General features: G+C 39.6%; 1 protein-coding gene across 5 annotated transcripts in view; it reads left to right on the top strand.

The window, feature by feature from the left end:
- LOC124802628 (ATP-dependent RNA helicase TDRD9) overlaps window positions 1-18,728 on the top strand; it is a 263,497-nt gene that overhangs the window by 45,074 nt on the left and 199,695 nt on the right. For all 5 annotated transcript variants that reach the window (XM_047263517.1, XM_047263522.1, XM_047263521.1 and 2 more), the window contains exons 4-10: window positions 5,875-6,096; window positions 6,245-6,448; window positions 6,556-6,729; window positions 16,248-16,435; window positions 16,628-16,779; window positions 16,900-17,066; window positions 18,099-18,266. In XM_047263517.1, coding sequence (XP_047119473.1) covers window positions 5,875-6,096; window positions 6,245-6,448; window positions 6,556-6,729; window positions 16,248-16,435; window positions 16,628-16,779; window positions 16,900-17,066; window positions 18,099-18,266 — 1,275 coding nt within the window. The remainder of the gene's footprint in view (window positions 1-5,874; window positions 6,097-6,244; window positions 6,449-6,555; window positions 6,730-16,247; window positions 16,436-16,627; window positions 16,780-16,899; window positions 17,067-18,098; window positions 18,267-18,728) is intronic.

The raw sequence follows: 18,728 nt of genomic DNA on the forward strand, positions 1-18,728 counted from the left end.
GTCATTTAGTTGCTCCAGTTCTGGGTGATGCCGAGTAATGAGGGGAGTTTTCATTTGTGGCTGGACAGTGGGGCTCTAGGAGGTGATGGGTGACTGGAAAGATAAGGCACGGGAGATCTGTTTCAGTATAAGTGAGGGAGGGTTATTTTGGTCTGTGAAGGTGTCATGAGGCCCTTGGTATATTTGAAGAGGGTCTGCTTGTCTCTACAGATACTACATCCACAAGTGGCTAGGCTCTGATGAAGGTACCGAAGTAGCCATCTTTGAGGTGGAGGTCAACATCGAGAAAGGTGGCTTGTGGGGTTGAGGAGGATGAGATAATCAAATGTGGAAGGAGGTGTGGATGTTCTGGAGGGATGGGGATAGGGTGTCCTCACACTCAGTCCAGAGCATGAAGATATCATCAGTGAATCTACACCAGGTGAGGAGTTTAGGATTATGGGTGGTGAGCAAGGATTCCTCTAGATAGCTCATAAATAGTTTGGCATAGGATGGTGTGTTGCAGGTTCCCATTGCCATACTACAAATTTGTTTGTAGGTGATGCCTTCAAAGGTGAAGTAACTATGGTGAGGATTTAGTTGTTCGTGGTGCCCATGAAGGAGGTTGTAGGTATGGAATCAGTCAGGCATTGGGAAAGGTAGGTTCAGTAGTGGCATCAATAGTGATTTGCAGGCTGCAGTGTGATAAAGGAAGAGGAACAGTGGAGAGTTGGGGGAGGGAATGATTGATGTCTTTTATATACGGAGATAGGTTATGGGTAATACACTGAAGGTGCTGGTCTAGGAGAGCAAAGGTTCTCGCACTCAGTGAGGGCACAGTAACTGGCCACAATTGTGCATCCTGTGTGGTTGATTTTACAGACTTCAGGAAGCGTGTACAAGGTGGGAGTGTGGGGAGTGGTAGGGGTAGGGGGGGGGGGAGAGAGAGAGAGAGAGAGAGAGAGAGAGAGAGAGAGAGAGAGAGAGGGGTGGGGGAGGGGAGGAGGTTTATGGGATTGGCCTAAGGATTTGAGGAGAGATCTGAGATCCTGTTGGATTTCTGGAATGGGTTCACTTTGGCAGGGCTTGTAGGTGGATGAATCCAACAGCTGGCAGAGTCCTTCTGCCTGGTAATCAGTCTGGTTCAAAACCACGGTGGTGGAGCCTTTGTCAGCAGGTAGAATTATAAGGTCGGGATCAAGTTTTAGGTGGTGGAGTGCAGTTCTTTTTGTGGATGTAAGGTTAGCTTCCATGATGAGGGATTTGGGTAATGATGATGAGGCAAGATTTAAGGTTAAGAAATTCTGAAATATTAACAGAAGGTGATTTGGAGGCTGTGGGGGTGGGTGTCGTTCGGTTGGACGAGTGAACTGAGTCAGGCAGGATTTAACATTGGTGCTGGGTGGAGTCTGATAGGTAGGGTTAGTGGCGAAAAAGTATTTTCACTGTAGGGATGAGGAGTAGGAGAGAAGGTCTAAGTCCACCATTACTGAATTTGGGAGTGGGGCAAACAGTAAGGCCTTTATAAATGACTGATGTTTCTGTGGGGCTAAGACCAGTGCACCCACTGTCTTTTATCCCCTCCTCCACTTCTCTCCTCCACCCACTATCTAACCTCCCGACTGCACCTAGCTGCCCTACGTTGTCCCCACCATGTCCCTGCATGCTCCCACAGACAGCACTTTTACTGTCCCCCACCCCAATGCTGCTATCCCTCCCCCTCCCTGATCCAACCTGCTCCTTATCCCAACCATGCAGACTGCTTATCTCATCAGGCATTGTTCCTAGCAGTCCGCCCTTAGTGGCCAGAGACCGTGGTCGTGTGTGTGTGTGTGTGTGTGTGTGTGTGTGTGTGTGTGTGTGTGTGTTGCCTACTGTAGAAGGAGACCTTTCAGCCAAAAGCTCACGTTTTTATCAGTCATTTTGTTATGCCTGTCTGTGACTCGACATATCCTCTATATGCTGAGTACCAATCTATCCTTTTCATAAGATTAACATATGGGTAACGTGTCCTTTTTGTAGTGTAAAAAATATCTTTTTTTTGGAAGAAATGAGAGAGAAGAAGGTGCAACAGAGTAAAGGACAATTCTGTATATCACTTGATGAAATGAATGCCATTTCGTGGCAAAGGTGGAAAAAATAATTCTCTGACAAGATTCCAACACTTTTGTGAAAGTTCCTAGAACTTTTATTTCTCTACACGGGGAAGCAGGGGAAAATATTACGAGACAAGCAAAGGCCAAATATGTCTTCCACAACCCAAGTCAGTTAGAACCTGCCATATGCATGAAAGGAAGTTCATTCAGAGAAAAGAAACACCAATGAAATGAGACCAAAGGAGATTTTAGTACAGAAAGAGTGCACCAACTTTCCAGCTTAGCACCGACTGAGATGACACATTAAGGCACTGGATTAAAGTCCATCAATCCATATATAAGTGTTCAGTAGTTTCCTCAAATCACGCAAGATGAATACTGAAGTTTCCTGCAATGTCATGCCTTTTCTTCCTAAAGCAACAGAGTAAGGATGTACAGGCCCCTTCCTGCAACTGTTTTCCACTGTTCTAATGCAGACCAGAATCACCCCATTTGTTCTTGATGTACAATTGTATTGGTTCAGGATTAAGTGGAAATCATTGTCTGTTTTAGGGTACAGAGATTGTTTTATTGCTTGTCAGTAAATTTTAGGAAATATCATTAGACATTAATGTTGGCAAGGAGTGTCTCAAGAGCATGGCAGAGAGTGGAAAGGTGTGTTGAAGCTTAATTAACAAAAGCTCTGAACCTCGTAGTTATCTCAAGAGGCTGGGTACATCCAGCCGTCAAGACATTGGAGCAGGTAAGACATATTAGACCTACCAAAATCCATCTGCCCAGCCCATTAAGTGTGTTTCAGGCCACGATGAGCAGGTTTTCAGCTGAAAAACTTGTGCAGTGGCACAATGTGCTGCCCACCTACTTGTCATGTCTTTGCTATTGTGTAGGATCAATTGCTAATGGGAAAGTGACTGACTGGGTGTTGGAGATAACATACTGCCAACAGTGAAGCCATCTTCTGAGACTTCTGATTGGTAGTGTTTGTGATGTGGCTTATGGATGTTTGTTGTGGTTTTCAGTTTGAAGACTGGTTTGATACAGCTCTCCACACTACTGTATCCTGTGAAAGCCTCTTCATCTCTGTACAGTGAATGCTACCTACATCCATTTGAACCTACTCGTTACTGTAGCCAAGCCTGCGCCAGCCTCTGCTATCCCTCCCCTTTCGCCACTTCCATCTGTTATCAAATTGAGATGCTGAGTTGAGTTGCAGATAGGCACAATAAAAAGACTGTCACTCAATAAGCTTTTAGCCAATAAGGCATTGTTGACCAAGTCTGGCTTCAAGTGCCAGAGATTGTGGTCATTTAACTGTAAGTTGCATTTGCGTACATGCATGCGCATGTTTGCGTGTTTGTCTGTCTGTTTTGTGTTTATTTTTGACATCGGCCTTGTTGGCCCGTAGCTTATTGTGTGACAGTCTTTTTGTTATGCCTACCTGCGACTAAGCATCTCCACCGTATGGTAAGTAGTGTTGATGACTCAGGAGATGTCCTGTCAACTGTTCCCACTTTATTCAGATTTTGCCATAATTTTTTTCCTCCAGTTCACTTCAGTATCTCCTCATCAGTAATATAATCTAATCATCTTCAGCATTTTTCTGCAGTACCACATTTTAAAAATTTCTTCTTGTCTGACCTGTTAATTGTTAATGTTTCACTTCTGTACAAAGCTACACTCTAAACAAATACCTTCAGAAAAGCTTTCCTAACACTTAATATTCGAAATTAACAAATTTCTCTTTTTCTGGAACACTTTTCTTGTTATTGCTAATCTGCATTTTATATCCTCCCTACTTCAGCCATCACCAGTTAGTTTGCTGCCCATCTACTACTTTTAGTGTCTCATTTCCTATTGTAATTCCGTCAGCATCATCTGATTTCATTTGACTGTATTCCATTACCCCCATGTCACAACCACTTTTCAAGGCATTGTCCATCCTGTTCAGCTGCTTGTTCAAGTCCGTTGCTGTCTCATACAGAGTCAAAAAATGAAAAATCTGGATGGAATAGCGACAGTATTATGAAAAGGATACAGTGCTACTTACCATATAGAGAAACAAAGATGAGGTGACTTACCGAACAAAAGCGCTGGCAGGTCGATAGACACACAAACAAACACAAACATACACACAAAATTCAAGCTTTCGCAACAAACTGTTGCCTCATCAGGAAAGAGGGAAGGAGAGGGGAAGACGAAAGGAAGTGGGTTTTAAGGGAGAGGGTAAGGAGTCATTCCAATCCCGGGAGCGGAAAGACTTACCTTAGGGGGAAAAAAGGACAGGTATACACTCGCACACACGCACATATCCATCCACACATACAGACACAAGCAGACATATTTAAATATTGGAATGACTCCTTACCCTCTCCCTTAAAACCCACTTCCTTTCGTCTTCCCCTCTCCTTCCCTCTTTCCTGATGAGGCAACAGTTTGTTGCGAAAGCTTGAATTTTGTGTGTATGTTTGTGTTTGTTTGTGTGTCTATCGACCTGCCAGCGCTTTTGTTCGGTAAGTCACCTCATCTTTGTTTTTATATATAATTTTTCCCACGTGGAATGTTTCCTTCCATTATATTTTACCATATAGAGATGTTGAGACACAACAAAAAGACTTATACATTTGAGCTTTTGGCCAAAAGACCTTCTTCTAAAATCGGAAAAACACACACACACACACACACAAACACACACAAAAATCACTCTGCCCACTGCTTCTGGCCACTGAGGTCGGACTCAGTGGCCAGAGACTTTGATCATGTGCTTGTGTTAGTGTGTATGTATTTTCTACTTTAAAAGAAAGCCTTTTAGTTCAAAGCTCAAATGTATTGCAGTTTTTTGTTGTGCCTGTCTGTGACTCAGTGTGTCTTTTTTTACAGCGAGTAGTAGTTGATCCTTTTCCTTACACTGTAAATATTCCAACCTGGACTTATAATATTATCAGAGTTACAATCTGAGTGTGAAATGTTGTTATAATTGTTCAGCTGCATATTAATATTTCTTTTGTAAATAAAAACCACCTTTGCTTGCTGCAGAAGATGGCCATGCAAACAAACTTGTTAGCAGCATATTATTTTGTGATACAGAGGTAATCTTGAGACCGCCTGAGGACTTGCCCAATTTTTGTGGACAATTGCATGACTTGTGTTATGGACCTTATAAATTTCATTTGAGCTTCAAATTCACACTGAAACTCTTAGAAGTGCATAGCTCTCCTTAACAGGCTAACTTGAACCAGCCATAAGTGAACTATTTCTCAATTTGGAATTCTTTTTCGTATTTGATACACTTTTGTAATATGGTGTCTAGTTATAGGCCTATTTTTTCTATTTGTATGATGTAATTGTTTCTCTGTTTTGTTTCTTTCGTACTGGGCAGTATTTATCACCTCATGTATTGCATGCTAACCCACATAACAGCAACTGTGTGTAATCATTTTCTAATATCAGGTGCATGGTATTCCTTTGCATGGACCGTTGTTGAATATGCTATGCTTATAATTGTCAAAACATTCACTGAAGTTTCAGATAATGCTCATTATGCAAGGTTTGAGATACTGATCTTGATTGTGATGAACAGTGTTCAGTTCCATCCAATCAATGATTTATATTTTTAGACATTTCCCAAAGTCTTATTATATGAATCCTGGAATGATTTCGCTATGAAGGAGGCTGCTAATATCTTTGTTAATCTTTTGCAAAGTAGCTATAGCTTTATATGTGACACTGCCAATGTTAAGAACAGTAATAATCTCCATACTCCAGTAGGAAATTACTATGACCTGTATTCACATTTTTTCAGATTGTTTCTGTTATTGAGACAAACCAGGTCACTATAATTCAAGGATCTACTGGGTGTGGGAAGACAACACAAGTGCCTCAGTTTATTTTAGATTCTTGTCGTGAGAAAAATAAGCCCTGCAGAATTATTGTGACTCAACCAAGAAGGATTGCAGCAATAACAGTTGCAAGACGAGTTTGCCAAGAACGTAATTGGGAACTAGGTTCTGTTGTTGGTTTCCAGGTAAGAGAGGCGATAACAATAATTTTAAACTCTCAAAATTGTTAAATGTTGACTTGTGATAGGTGTCATTACTGATAATTATCATGGAAGTGATCTTTAATTTTTCCTTGTAATTACGGAATTTTATTTTCTTCCATCTTTTCACTAGGTTGGTCTGAAAGCAGAAACTTCGAGTGATACTCTTATTCTGTATTGTACAACAGGTGTACTGCTTCAAAAATTGATTGGCACTAAACATATGAGTAACTTTACTCATGTCATATTAGATGAAGTCCACGAACGAGATGAAGATACAGATTTTGCATTGTTGGTTGTCCGTAGGCTGTTGCGCACAGCATCTCCACATGTTAAGGTACCACCTTGTTACCTTGAATGAATGACACATTAACAAGTTCCAGATGTTTATAAATGTCTTTCTGAATTTTTTACATAGTCTTAATACCTCAATTCTTTTCCCAGGTTGTTCTGATGTCTGCAACTATTAATGTTGGAAGATTTTCCAGTTACTTTTCATTTCCTATGAACAATAAATGGGAGCCAGCTCCTGTTATAGATCTTGATAAGTACAGAACAGGAAGACGTAATTACAGAATCAGTATTTACTATTTGTGTGAACTGAAGAAGATTGGGCCTGTAAGTACCCTTTTTAATAATATTTGATATTAATATAGCCAAGAAATAGTGAGCTCTTTTTACAGAGAGGAACTGTTGCTATGAATTTTGGATTTGTCACATTTTGAAAAAAACTAGAAGAGGATATCAGAGGACAAAATTGCTGTTTGACGATTAAAATCAAGCAATAGAATATCCAGGATGGAATAATGACAATATTATGAATATTTGAATTTTGTAATATTGTGCTCTTTCATGAGTGTTATTCATATAGCCCCTGAACAAAGTGAGGAACTTAGATAGTGAATCTGCCCTTTTACTTGATACATATTACTATGCCCCCAAGACTTTTTCTTTGTAAACTGGAAGTTGTTCTCATTCTGTCTGCATCTAACATTGTGTCTTAAATAATTGTCTCTTGTGGTAACTTGATAAAGATTCATGAGCATAACATGGCCCTTTTATACCACTCTGAAATTTCACCAGACTTGGTCATACATGGAGCTTGTCAAAGGCACGAAGTCAGTGTCCAGATAGTCTTGTAAGAGACAGGGACTGAAATTGAGGGTATCAGAGCACAAACAGAAATGCTGGATGTAATTTTCAACTTTTCTTTTACAAAGGAGGATACAGAACTACTGCCTCTGTTTATATCTCACATGTTGCAAAGATGACTGATATGAATGTTAGTACCAGTGCTGTCGAGAAACAGGCAGAATCGCCAAGAGAGAACAAAACCTAGTGCCGATAGAATCCCTATCGTATTCTGTGTGGAATTTGCATGTAATCTATACATAATTTGCATGGTTAATTTCTCAAAGTCCCCTGTACAAAAATTATGCCCAGTAGCTGTGAGAAAGAAATGGTCATGTCTGCCTACAAGAAAAATAGCAGATGCGATACAAAACATCGGCTGATGAGGCATCTGGTACCAAAACTGCCCAAGTCACTGAAGGTGTATTTTTCAGTGTGGATGGAAAACCTCTAGAGAACAAACAGTGATGGTCACAAACAGTTTTCTTTCATAGTTGCATTCTTAATGCTTTGATATTTTAGTTCTGTTGTTTTGTGAAATGCGATTTGTGACAAAACCTTTTTAATTTAAGTTTTGACGTGGTCATTTTTGTTGCAATTTTATATACTTTTCCTGCTTTTTAAAAAAACTGTACTCTTCTTAAATTCCAAAATCATGTGACAAAACAGTTATATGAAAATGAAGTGACATTTTAACTACTTTTCTTTGTAGCAGTAAAAAATGCATTTCTGAATTTCGTAACAACATATTGTAGAAAACTGAGGAGAAAACAAAATAGAGTTTTGTTTGTAGTTCAGTTTGATTTTGAACATAACACACAGAAAATTATTTGCAAATAAAGATGTATGTTGTTATAATCATTATTATGATAGACACTGTTTACACTTACTGAGTAATATTGTTGTTTAAGTCTTCAATTTGCTCTCATTTAGACTACAATATCAGGCATTTCACACGAACCATAACATTACACAATAATGACAAAATGAAAGCACACAAGAAATAGGATTTGTTTCACACCAATTACAGTAAGAAAGCTGTACATATGGAAATTAATGCAAAAGGTTGGTATTGGCAAAGTACAAGTGAAGCATTATGACATCAAAGAATATACAATATAAGGAATTATTTAGCCTACAGCTATTGTCACATTGTTGTGAGTCTGGCGTTACAGCGAGAGACTATGTTCGTGTGTGTGTTGCATTTGTATGTGTGTTCTGATGAAAGCCTGTTTGACTGAAAGCTTTCCTTGACAGTCTTTTTCTTGTGCCTATCTGCGACAGCATCTCCACTACATGGTGAGTAGCAACTTCCTTTTTATAATATTGTCATTATACCATCTTGGATTTTCAATTTTTGTGTAATTTAACATCACAAGATTCCAAATAAAAATGCTGAGACATGAAGGTTATTGTTCATTCCTTGCCACGGCTGGATATGAATTCACTGCCTGCAAGACTTAGCTCAGTCTGTTGCACAACAAGTGCAGGGCGGATTTTTGAAGCATATTGTTATTTCAGCTGATAGTGATATATTTCTATTTTTGTAAATTTTGTGTCTTAGCTGGTTTTGATACTATAAGCGCAGATGCAGAAGTAATTTCAGATGTGCTAAAGGTAGTGTGTTGAGACGCTTCCTGTCCATGTTGTTTCTTAATGACCTAGCAGTAAATATTAAGAGCAAAGTCAGACTTTTTGCAGATGATACAGTTATCTATGAAGAAGTAATATCTGAAAAAAGTAGCACAAATATTCTGTCAGACGTTGAAAAGATTTGCAAGTGGTGCAGATATTGGCAACTTGCCTTAAGCATTCAGAGTGTAAAATTGTGCACTTCACAAAATAAAAAAAGTAGTGTCCTATGAATAAAATATCGATGACTCACTACTGGAATCAGTCAATTCGTACGAATATGAAAAGAAGTGTCACAGTAGGATCAGTTATAGGTAAAGCATGCAGCAGGCTTTGGTTAATTGGTAGGTAACTGCAAAATTTCAATTAGTTTGAAAAGGAGGTTGCTTACAAAACATTTTCACTACCAGTCCTAGAAAATTCCTTGTGTGTGGGACACGTACCAAGTAGGACAATCAGAGAATTTTGTATGTTTATAAAAATCAAACAATGGAAAACCCAGGATGGAATGTAACAATATTATGAGAAGGCAAGTTGCTACTCATCATATAGCAGAAATGCTGAGTCGCAGATAGGTACAACAAAAAGATTCTCACAGTTAAAGCTTTTGGCCATTAAGGACTTCGTCAACACCACACACACACACACACACACACACACACACACACACGCGCGCATACACGCAAATGCAAACGCAACTCTCACACACGATTGCAGTCTCAGGCAACTGAAACCACACTGGGAGCAATGGCACCAGTACATGATGGGAGTGGTGACTGGGTGGGGGTAAGGAGGAGGCTAGGGTGGGGAGGGGGAGGGATAGTATGGTGAGGGTGGCAGACAGTGAAGTGCTGCAGGTTAGACGGAGGGAAGGGTGAAGGGCAGAGGTGGGGGGGGGGGGGGGGGAGTAGCAGAAAAGGAGAGAAATAAAAAGACAGGATGTGGTGGTGGAATGATGGCTGTGTAGTGCTCGAATGGGAACAGGGAAGGGGCTGTATGGGTGAGGACAGTGACTAACGAAGGTTGAGGCCGGGAGGTTATAGGAATGTAGGATGTGCTGCAGGGAAAGTTCCCACCTGTGCAGTTCAGAAAAGCTGGTTTTGGTGGGAAGGATCCATATGGCACAGGCTCTGAAGCAGTCATTGAAATGAAGGATATCATGTTTGACAGTGTGTTCAGCAACAGGGTGGTCCACTTATTTCTTGGCCACAGTTTGTCAGTGGCCATTCCTGCAGACAGACAGCTTGTTGGTTGTCATCCCTACACAGAATGCAGCACAGTGGCTTGTAGACCACATGAGTGGTTTCACAGGTAGCCCTGCCTTTGATAGAAGAGGTGACGTTTGTAAATGGACGGGAGTAGGTGGTGGTGGGAGGATGTATGGGACAGGTCTTGCACCTAGGACTATTACAGGCGTGTGAGCCATGAGGTAAGAGATTGGGAGCAGTGGTTGTGTAAGGATGGGCGAGTATATTGTGTAGGTTCAGTGGACAGCGGAATACCACTTTGGGAGGGGCGGTAAGGATAGTGGACAGGACATTTCTCAAGTGTCACAGAAGTGCTGAAAAACTGGAGCTGCAGACGATTGATGGTAGATGTCAACTATCCAACGAAAACATGCTTGCAAAGTTGTAGCAGTCATTGTTAAATGAAGACTCTAGGAATATTCCACAGCTCCCTAGTTACCTCTCCTGTAGAAACCTTGAATATGAAATTCAGTTAGGTATTCAGAGCACTTGTTCATCCTGCACTCCTTTTACAAATGTTATGGGAAGAAGCCTTAACTTGTGGTACTGTGGGAAATACTCTCTGCCACAAATTCCGTAGTGATTTGCAGAGTATATATTGAGATGTAGACTATTTTACTGAATACAGTGGAGCCAAGGGATATGAGTATCCTGTGTGGAATTACAATAATAATTACAGTAAATAGTGGAATAATTTCCGCCAGTTAGTTGTTTGACTGGTAGGGTATTTGAAATATGAATGAAGAAGCACAGTTTTTCAGTCTAAAGACTTTGTTTGAACCTTGGTGGAATCAAATGTCTGTAGTGGTGTGAGACTGTTACCAATATATTAAAACTATCTACTGTAGCAGTATGAAGTATGATAAAAAATAACAGGAACTTTTTAATTTCGTGGGCTTTATTACATCCGATATTCAAAATTGTTTTTGTATGTTGTTGGTACACATTTTCTGCTGTTTAAAATATTTAGTTTATTACTCATAGTCTAAAAGGTTAAACATATTTTCAAGTGCTTTGCATTAAATTTTTCTTGAAAAATGGAATAAAGTACAGCACCACATTTAAAATTATGACTGTGGCTTTTGGAGAATGTGCTGTGAGTAAGACAAAAGTTTATGAATGGTATAAACATTTTCATGATGTTGAAGCCAACAGTTGCCCTGGACACCCTAGCACTTCAATTACTGATGACCATGTGGAAGAAATAAAGAAATTGGTTCTGGTAAATTGCCGATGTTACAAAAACATCATTCAGAAATTGCCGAATGAAGTCGACAGTGATCCAGAACTTCTAAAGAGGGTTATAACAGATGATGAAACACTGGTATACGTGTATGACATCAAAACCAAGGGACAATTGTCCCAGTTGAACCTCCCTGAAGAGCTAAGACCGAAAAAAGTTCTACGATATGTGAAGGTTCTTCTCGGTTACAACGGGATGTACATCATGAGTTCTTGCCTTATGGTCATACAGTTAATAAGGAATACTGATTGGAAGTTATGTGCTGTTTGCATGAAGCAGTTCAAAGAATATGACCAGAATTGTGGCAGAATGTTGTTGTTGTTGTGGTCTTCAGTCCTGAGACTGGTTTGATGCAGCCCTCCATGCTACTCTATCCTGTGCAAGCCTTTTCATCTCCCAGTACCTACTGCAACCCACATCCTTCTGAATCTGCTTAGTGTATTCATCTCTTGGTCTCCCTCTACGATTTTTACCCTCCACGCTGCCCTCCAATACTAAATTGGTGATCCCTTGATGCCTCAGAACATGTCCTACCAACCGATCCCTTCTTCTGGTCAAGTCGTGCCACAAACTTCTCTTCTCCCCAATCCTATTCAATACTTCCTCATTAGTAATGTGATCTACCCATCTAATCTTCAGCATTCTTCTGTAGCACCACATTTCGAAAGCTTCTATTCTCTTCTTGTCCAAACTATTTATCGTCCATGTTTCACTTCCATACATGGCTACACTCCATACGAATACTTTCAGAAATGACTTCCTGACACTTAAATCAATACTGGATGTTAACAAATTTCTCTTCTTCAGAAACGCTTTCCTTGCCATTGCCAGCCTACATTTTATATCCTCTCTACTTCGACCATCATCAGTTATTTTGCTCCCCAAATAGCAAAACTCCTTTACTACTTTAAGTGTCTCATTTCCTAATCTAATTCCCTCAGCATCACCCGACTTAATTAGACTACATTCCATTATCCTTGTTTTGCTTTTGTTGATGTTCATCTTATATCCTCCTTTCAAGACACTGTCCATTCCATTCAACTGCTCTTCCGAGTCCTTTGCTGTCTCTGACAGAATTACAATGTCATCGGCGAACCTCAAAGTTTTTATTTCTTCTCCACGAATTTTAATACCTACTCCGAATTTTTCTTTTGTTTCCTTTACTGCTTGCTCAATATACAGATTGAACAACATCAGGGAGAGGCTACAACCCTGTCTTACTCCCTTCCCAACCACTGCTTCCCTTTCATGTCCCTCAACTCTTATAACTGCCATCTGGTTTCTGTACAAATTGTAAATAGTCTTTCGCTCCCTGTATTTTACCCCTGCCACCTTTAGAATCTGAAAGAGAGTATTCCAGTCAGCATTGTCAAAAGCTTTCTCTAAGTCTACAAATGCTAGAAACGTAGGTTTGCCTTTCCTTAATCTTTCTTCTAAGATAAGTCGTAAGGTCAGTATTGCCTCACGTGTTCCAGTGTTTCTACGGAATCCAAACTGATCTTCCCCGGGGTTGGCTTCTACTAGTTTTTCCATTCGTCTGTAAAGAATTCGTGTTAGTATTTTGCAGCTGTGACTTATTAAGCTGATAGTTCGGTAATTTTCACATCTGTCAACACCTGCTTTCTTTGGGATTGGAATTATTATATTCTTCTTGAAGTCTAAGGGTATTTCACCTGTTTCATACATCTTGCTCACCAGATGGTAGAGTTTTGTCAGGACTGGCTCTCCCACGGCCGTCAGTAGTTCCAATGGAATATTGTCTACTCTGGGGGCCTTGTTTCGACTCTGGTCTTTCAGTGCTCTGTCAGACTCTTCATGCAGTATCATATCTCCCATTTCATCTTCATCTACATCCTCTTCCATTTCCATAATATTATCCTCAAGTACATCGCCGTTGTATAGACCCTCTATATACTCCTTCCACCTTTCTGCTTTCCCTTCTTTGCTTAGAACTGGGTTTCCATCTGAGCTCTTGATATTCATACAAGTCGTTCTCTTATCTCCAAAGGTCTCTTTAATTTTCCTGTAGGCGGTATCTATCTTACCCCTAGTGAGATAGGCCTCTACATCCTTACATTTGTCCTCTAGCCATCCCTGCTTAGCCATTTTGCACTTCCTGTCGATCTCATTTTTGAGACGTTTGTATTCCTTTTTGCCTGTTTCACTTACTGCATTTTTATATTTTCTCCTTTCATCAATTAAATTCAATATTTCTTCTGTTACCCAAGGATTTCTACTAGCCCTCGTCTTTTTACCTACTTGATCCTCTGCTGCCTTCACTACTTCATCCCTCAAAGCTACCCATTCTTCTTCTACTGTATTTATTTCCCCCATTCCTGTCAATTGCTCCCTTATGCTCTCCCTGAATCTCTGTACCAACTCTGGTTCTTTTAGTTTATCCAGGTCCCATCTCCTTAAATTTCCACCTTTTTGCAGTTTCTTCAGTTTTAATTTACAGGTCATAACCAATAGATTGTGGTCAGAGTCCACATCTGCCCCTGGAAATGCCTTACAATTTAAAACCTGGTTCCTAAATCTCTGTCTTACCATTATATAATCTATCTGATACCTTTTAGTATCTCCAGGGTTCTTCCATGTATACAACCTTCTTTCATGATTCTTAAACCAAGTGTTAGCTATGATTATGTTGTGCTCTGTGCAAAATTCTACCAGGCGACTTCCTCCTTCACTTCTTAGCCCCAATCCATATTCACCTACTACGTTTCCTTCTCTCCCTTTTCCTACTACCGAATTCCAGTCACCCATGACTATTAAATTTTCGTCACCCTTCACTATCTGAATAATTTCTTTTATTTCATCATACATTTCTTCAATTTCTTCGTCATCTGCAGAGCTAGTTGGCATATAAACTTGAACTACTGTAGTAGGCGTGGGCTTCGTATCTATCTTGGCCACAATAATGCGTTCACTATGCTGTTTGTAGTAGCTTGCCCGCATTCCTATTTTCCTATTCATTATTAAACCTACTCCTGCATTACCCCTATTTGATTTTGTGTTTATAACCCTGTAGTCACCTGACCAGAAGTCTTGTTCCTCCTGCCACCGAACTTCACTAATTCCCACTATATCTAACTTCAACCTATCCATTTCCCTTTTTAAATTTTCTAACCTACCTGTCCAATTAAGGGATCTGACATTCCACGCTCCGATCCGTAGAACGCCAGTTTTCTTTCTCCTGATAACGACATCCTCTTGAGTAGTCCCCGCCCGGAGATCCAAATGGGGGACTATTTTACCTCCGGAATATTTTACCCAAGAGGACGCCATCATCATGTAATCATACAGTAAAGCTGCATGCCCTCGGGAAAAATTGCGGCTGTAGTTTCCCCTTGCTTTCAGCCGTTCGCAGTACCAGCACAGCAAGGCCGTTTTGGTTATTGTTACAAGGCCAGATCAGTCAATCATCCAGACTGTTGCCCTTGCAACTACTGAAAAGGCTGCTGCCCCTCTTCAGGAACCACACGTTTGTCTGGCCTCTCAGCAGGTACCCCTCCATTGTGGTTGCACCTACGGTACGGCTATCTGTATCGCTGAGGCACGCAAGCCTCCCCACCAACGGCAAGGTCCATGGTTCATGGGGGGGTGTGGCAGAATCACTCATGGAAATTGCGTCATGTTAATGCTACTGCTCACACCTCAATACTTGCTTATGATTTTCTGACAGAAATCAAAACCTTTATGTTGCCTCAACCACTATATCTGCCAGGCACGGCCTCTTGTGACTCCTTTCTATTGGTGTGGCTGAAGAGAACCATGATGAGATAAAAACAGAATCAGTGAAGGAACTGAGTGTCATGGTGAAAAATAAGTGTCAGAAGTGCTTCCCGGAAAAAGTGCTGGCAGAAATGTATTATATCAAAGAGAGATTACTTTGAAGGGGACAAAAATTGATGTTCATGAATAAATAAGGATTCTTTAAGGAAAACAAAAATTCTCATTACTTTATCATCACACCTCGTATGTCATTGAAATTCCTTGCTGCATTATAAGTTTACAAGTGCCCATGAGAATTCCCTGTATTGTTTAATAAAAGTATGTACCTAGGATAAAATACTTAAGAGTCAGTGGACATTTTCCTTAGATGCTATCAATGCTCTAAGAGTTTATTTCCTGTCCGCTACATGGCATTTAATTGAATAATTTAAATTTGTTACACATTATGATTTAATTTGTTCATTATTAGTGTCTGACATTTGCGGTCCTGTACCTTGTTATATAATAACTGTCCCAATACCAACTAATAATATTCAGATAAATGTTAAGTTATTGACAGAGAACAATAAAGTTCTGCAGTAGTAAAGATGTTCCCACAGTTTATTTGGCTGTTGCAGATGTTTGGTATATGTTTTTAAAAATTTAGGGTTTAAACTGAACTTTTCTTGAACCTAGCACATACCTACATACCAAAATATAACACCAGGGGGAAAGGCACTTTACTATTGATGACTTAAGTTAGCAAATTATGTGCTCATGAAAAATATTGCCTTTTGAATTAAAGGTGCTTGCTGACAATAAGAACATGTTTGCAGATAAACTGAAATCATTTTTGTGTGACAACCCATCCTACAGCATAAGTGAATTCTCTCTCTCTCTCTCTCTCTCTCTCTCTCTCTCTCTCTGTGTGTGTGTGTGTGTGTGTGTGTGTGTGTGTGTGTGTGTGTGTGTGTGTGTGTGTGTGTGTGGAAGGGGGGGGGCAGAGCAGCACATTCCACATTATTGCGATATGTTGTGAAATGATCCATGGAATGTGAAAATGACTAATTAATTGGTAATTTGCATATCTGTTATATGTTTCATTGTATTTAGAATACGTACTTTTTGACAAGGGATCAAACATGTGAAAAAAATGTGTTTTAAAAAAGCTTCCAGAAGTCAGAAAAGACGAGCCTTGTATAACAGAAGAAGGCTATAATGTGGCAACCCGCCTTATTAAAGAATTTGACCGGCTTGAAGAACAAGGAAACAATACATCAAAAGGTGCTGTCTTGGTATTTTTACCAGGGATTCTGGAAATAGAAAAACTTTATATACTTTTGGACAACTTCTCAAAGTAAGTTACCTTTGATTGTATTCTATTCCAGCTTTATTTCATTTAAATATCTATAGGAAGTCTGATGTTTTCTTGCCATAGCATTTTGCTGTAAAGACGATTTAGAGGAAGTCATAGCTTTCAATAAAAATGCTGATTGATAATCATTTTAACAACTTTTTTAAATTATTAAAAATCATGTGAACATTACAGGAATTACAAGTGGTGGGTGAAACCACTCCATTCAACAATCACAACAGACGAACAGGAAATGGTATTTCAGCGACCTCCCCCAGGTTACAGAAAAATAATCCTTTCCACAAATATTGCAGAGAGCTCTGTAACAGTTTCAGATATTGTATACGGTCAGTACTAAACTGTATTTATGCCAAATTACATGTTCAGGAGCTACTGAATTCGTCTCTTAGTGAACTGCCCCATTTGTTCATACTCATGTAGTGTTTTCCTTTACGTTCTGTTTTCAGTGATTGACTTCTGTTTGACCAAAGAACTTTTTTGTGATCCCGATACAAACTATTCGAGTTTGCAGTTGACATGGGCAGCTAAGACAAACTGTATTCAGCGTGCTGGTCGCTCTGGTCGAGTAGCTGATGGCCGAGTGTACAGACTTGTCCCAAGAGAATTTTACGATGTGAGTATCTTCTCTGTTGGAGTTTTGGCCACTAACGTTTTAGTGTACTGAGAAGGATTGCAAATGAACTGACAGAAACACAATAAACTGAATCTTAATTCTTAAAATCTCATGTTCATTATTTGGAAGATAGTACGTGAGTGGAGTGGAGAGGAAAAGAATTGGGGTGGTATTTTATTCTGAATGTCTCAGATTCAGTAGTTAATGTGCTTTTAGTATGATTGTCTAATGAGTATGCCAAGTATCACTATAATGTCAGTTTTATTCACAATGTCTTTGAAGAATGATTGAAAATGAGTATGGAAATGCCATTGAACTTTATTTGAGTTTTATATCTTGTGGACAAGATTGCTATTCTCGTTTTTGTTTGAAGGCAGATTCTCTGCTCTGAGGAAGGGAAACGTTTTGGTCTGTTATTGGAGTGTGTCCTTTTTGGTAACAAATGCATGCACGTGTTGGCATGCATCATCTACTGAAGTTGTATCAATGTCTTTGCACAGTTAAACGATTAACTTGCATATAGTTTTCTGCTGCTTACACCTACATTAGACAGAGACTCATAGGAGAACAGACTTTTACTTTTAGACATAAATTACTGGATGCAACAGAGTAAGGAAGAAGTTGTTTCTGGATCAGTAATGGGACTAACTTATTGAGAAGATTTTCTCCATAGGTGTTAACTAATTACAGAGAAAAAGAGGTAATGTTGAAACAAATTTGTTGTTATTTAAGTGCTACCCTTTACTGTTTATAGGTGCATACTAGAATTCTGTATACCATTTTGTCTACACTTGCCCTAAATAATCAGTTTTCCTTTTTGTCTATGATATCAAGATGATATATGGTTTTAAAAGATGGTTATTCATAATCAATGTTAGAATAATTGTTAAGTATTATCAACAATTCCTATGGTACTTACGTGGACAACTGTATTATCTGCCTCTTTATGGAACAAAAAGCGCCCCTTCCCCCCTGCTCCACACGTGTGCTCTTCTGGAATGTGTAATTCCATTGTATGCTCTTATTTTGCAGAAATGCCTTGCACAGGAAGGCGTTCCTGAGATACTTCGTTGTCCTCTTGCAAAAACTGTTCTCCATGCAAAACTACTAAATATGGGAGAACCCAAAGCTTTACTTGCACTTGCAATGGATCCACCAGACCTCAGTAATATTGAAAGCACCATCCTGTTACTCAAGGAGGTAGGCTGATCACACTCGTATTTTACTTGTTTATTTATAAATATATTAAGTGTTTAATATTTAATATATGTTTTTGAGTGTTTTCAGGTCAAACTGTCCAGGTTGTTTAGTTGTGTAGCCATGTAACTTTGTGCACACTATGTCATATGCATTACGGAAGAGATCGGTATTCATTGACAAATGTTCAAAGGGTAGAAACGCACCTGTTTTTTGATAATTAGCCTTTTGACTTGCATAATCATGGCATGGGCTTCAGGACCAATGTAAGGAGTGACAACAAATGAATAGGATTAGCTTATGGGCTTGAAAAATAAGGTACTTCCATCAAAATATCGAACACCCATACCACATGCCATACATAAATAAATAGGCTAAATTCTTCATTACTAACCCTTCATTTGGGTTCCACTGACTGACAGTGTTTGTAATGCCTACCAGAGTGAGCAGCCATTGGTCAGTCTG

The sequence above is a fragment of the Schistocerca piceifrons genome, chromosome 6 (assembly GCF_021461385.2).
Source record: "Schistocerca piceifrons isolate TAMUIC-IGC-003096 chromosome 6, iqSchPice1.1, whole genome shotgun sequence".
Taxonomy (NCBI): Eukaryota; Metazoa; Arthropoda; class Insecta; order Orthoptera; family Acrididae; genus Schistocerca; species Schistocerca piceifrons.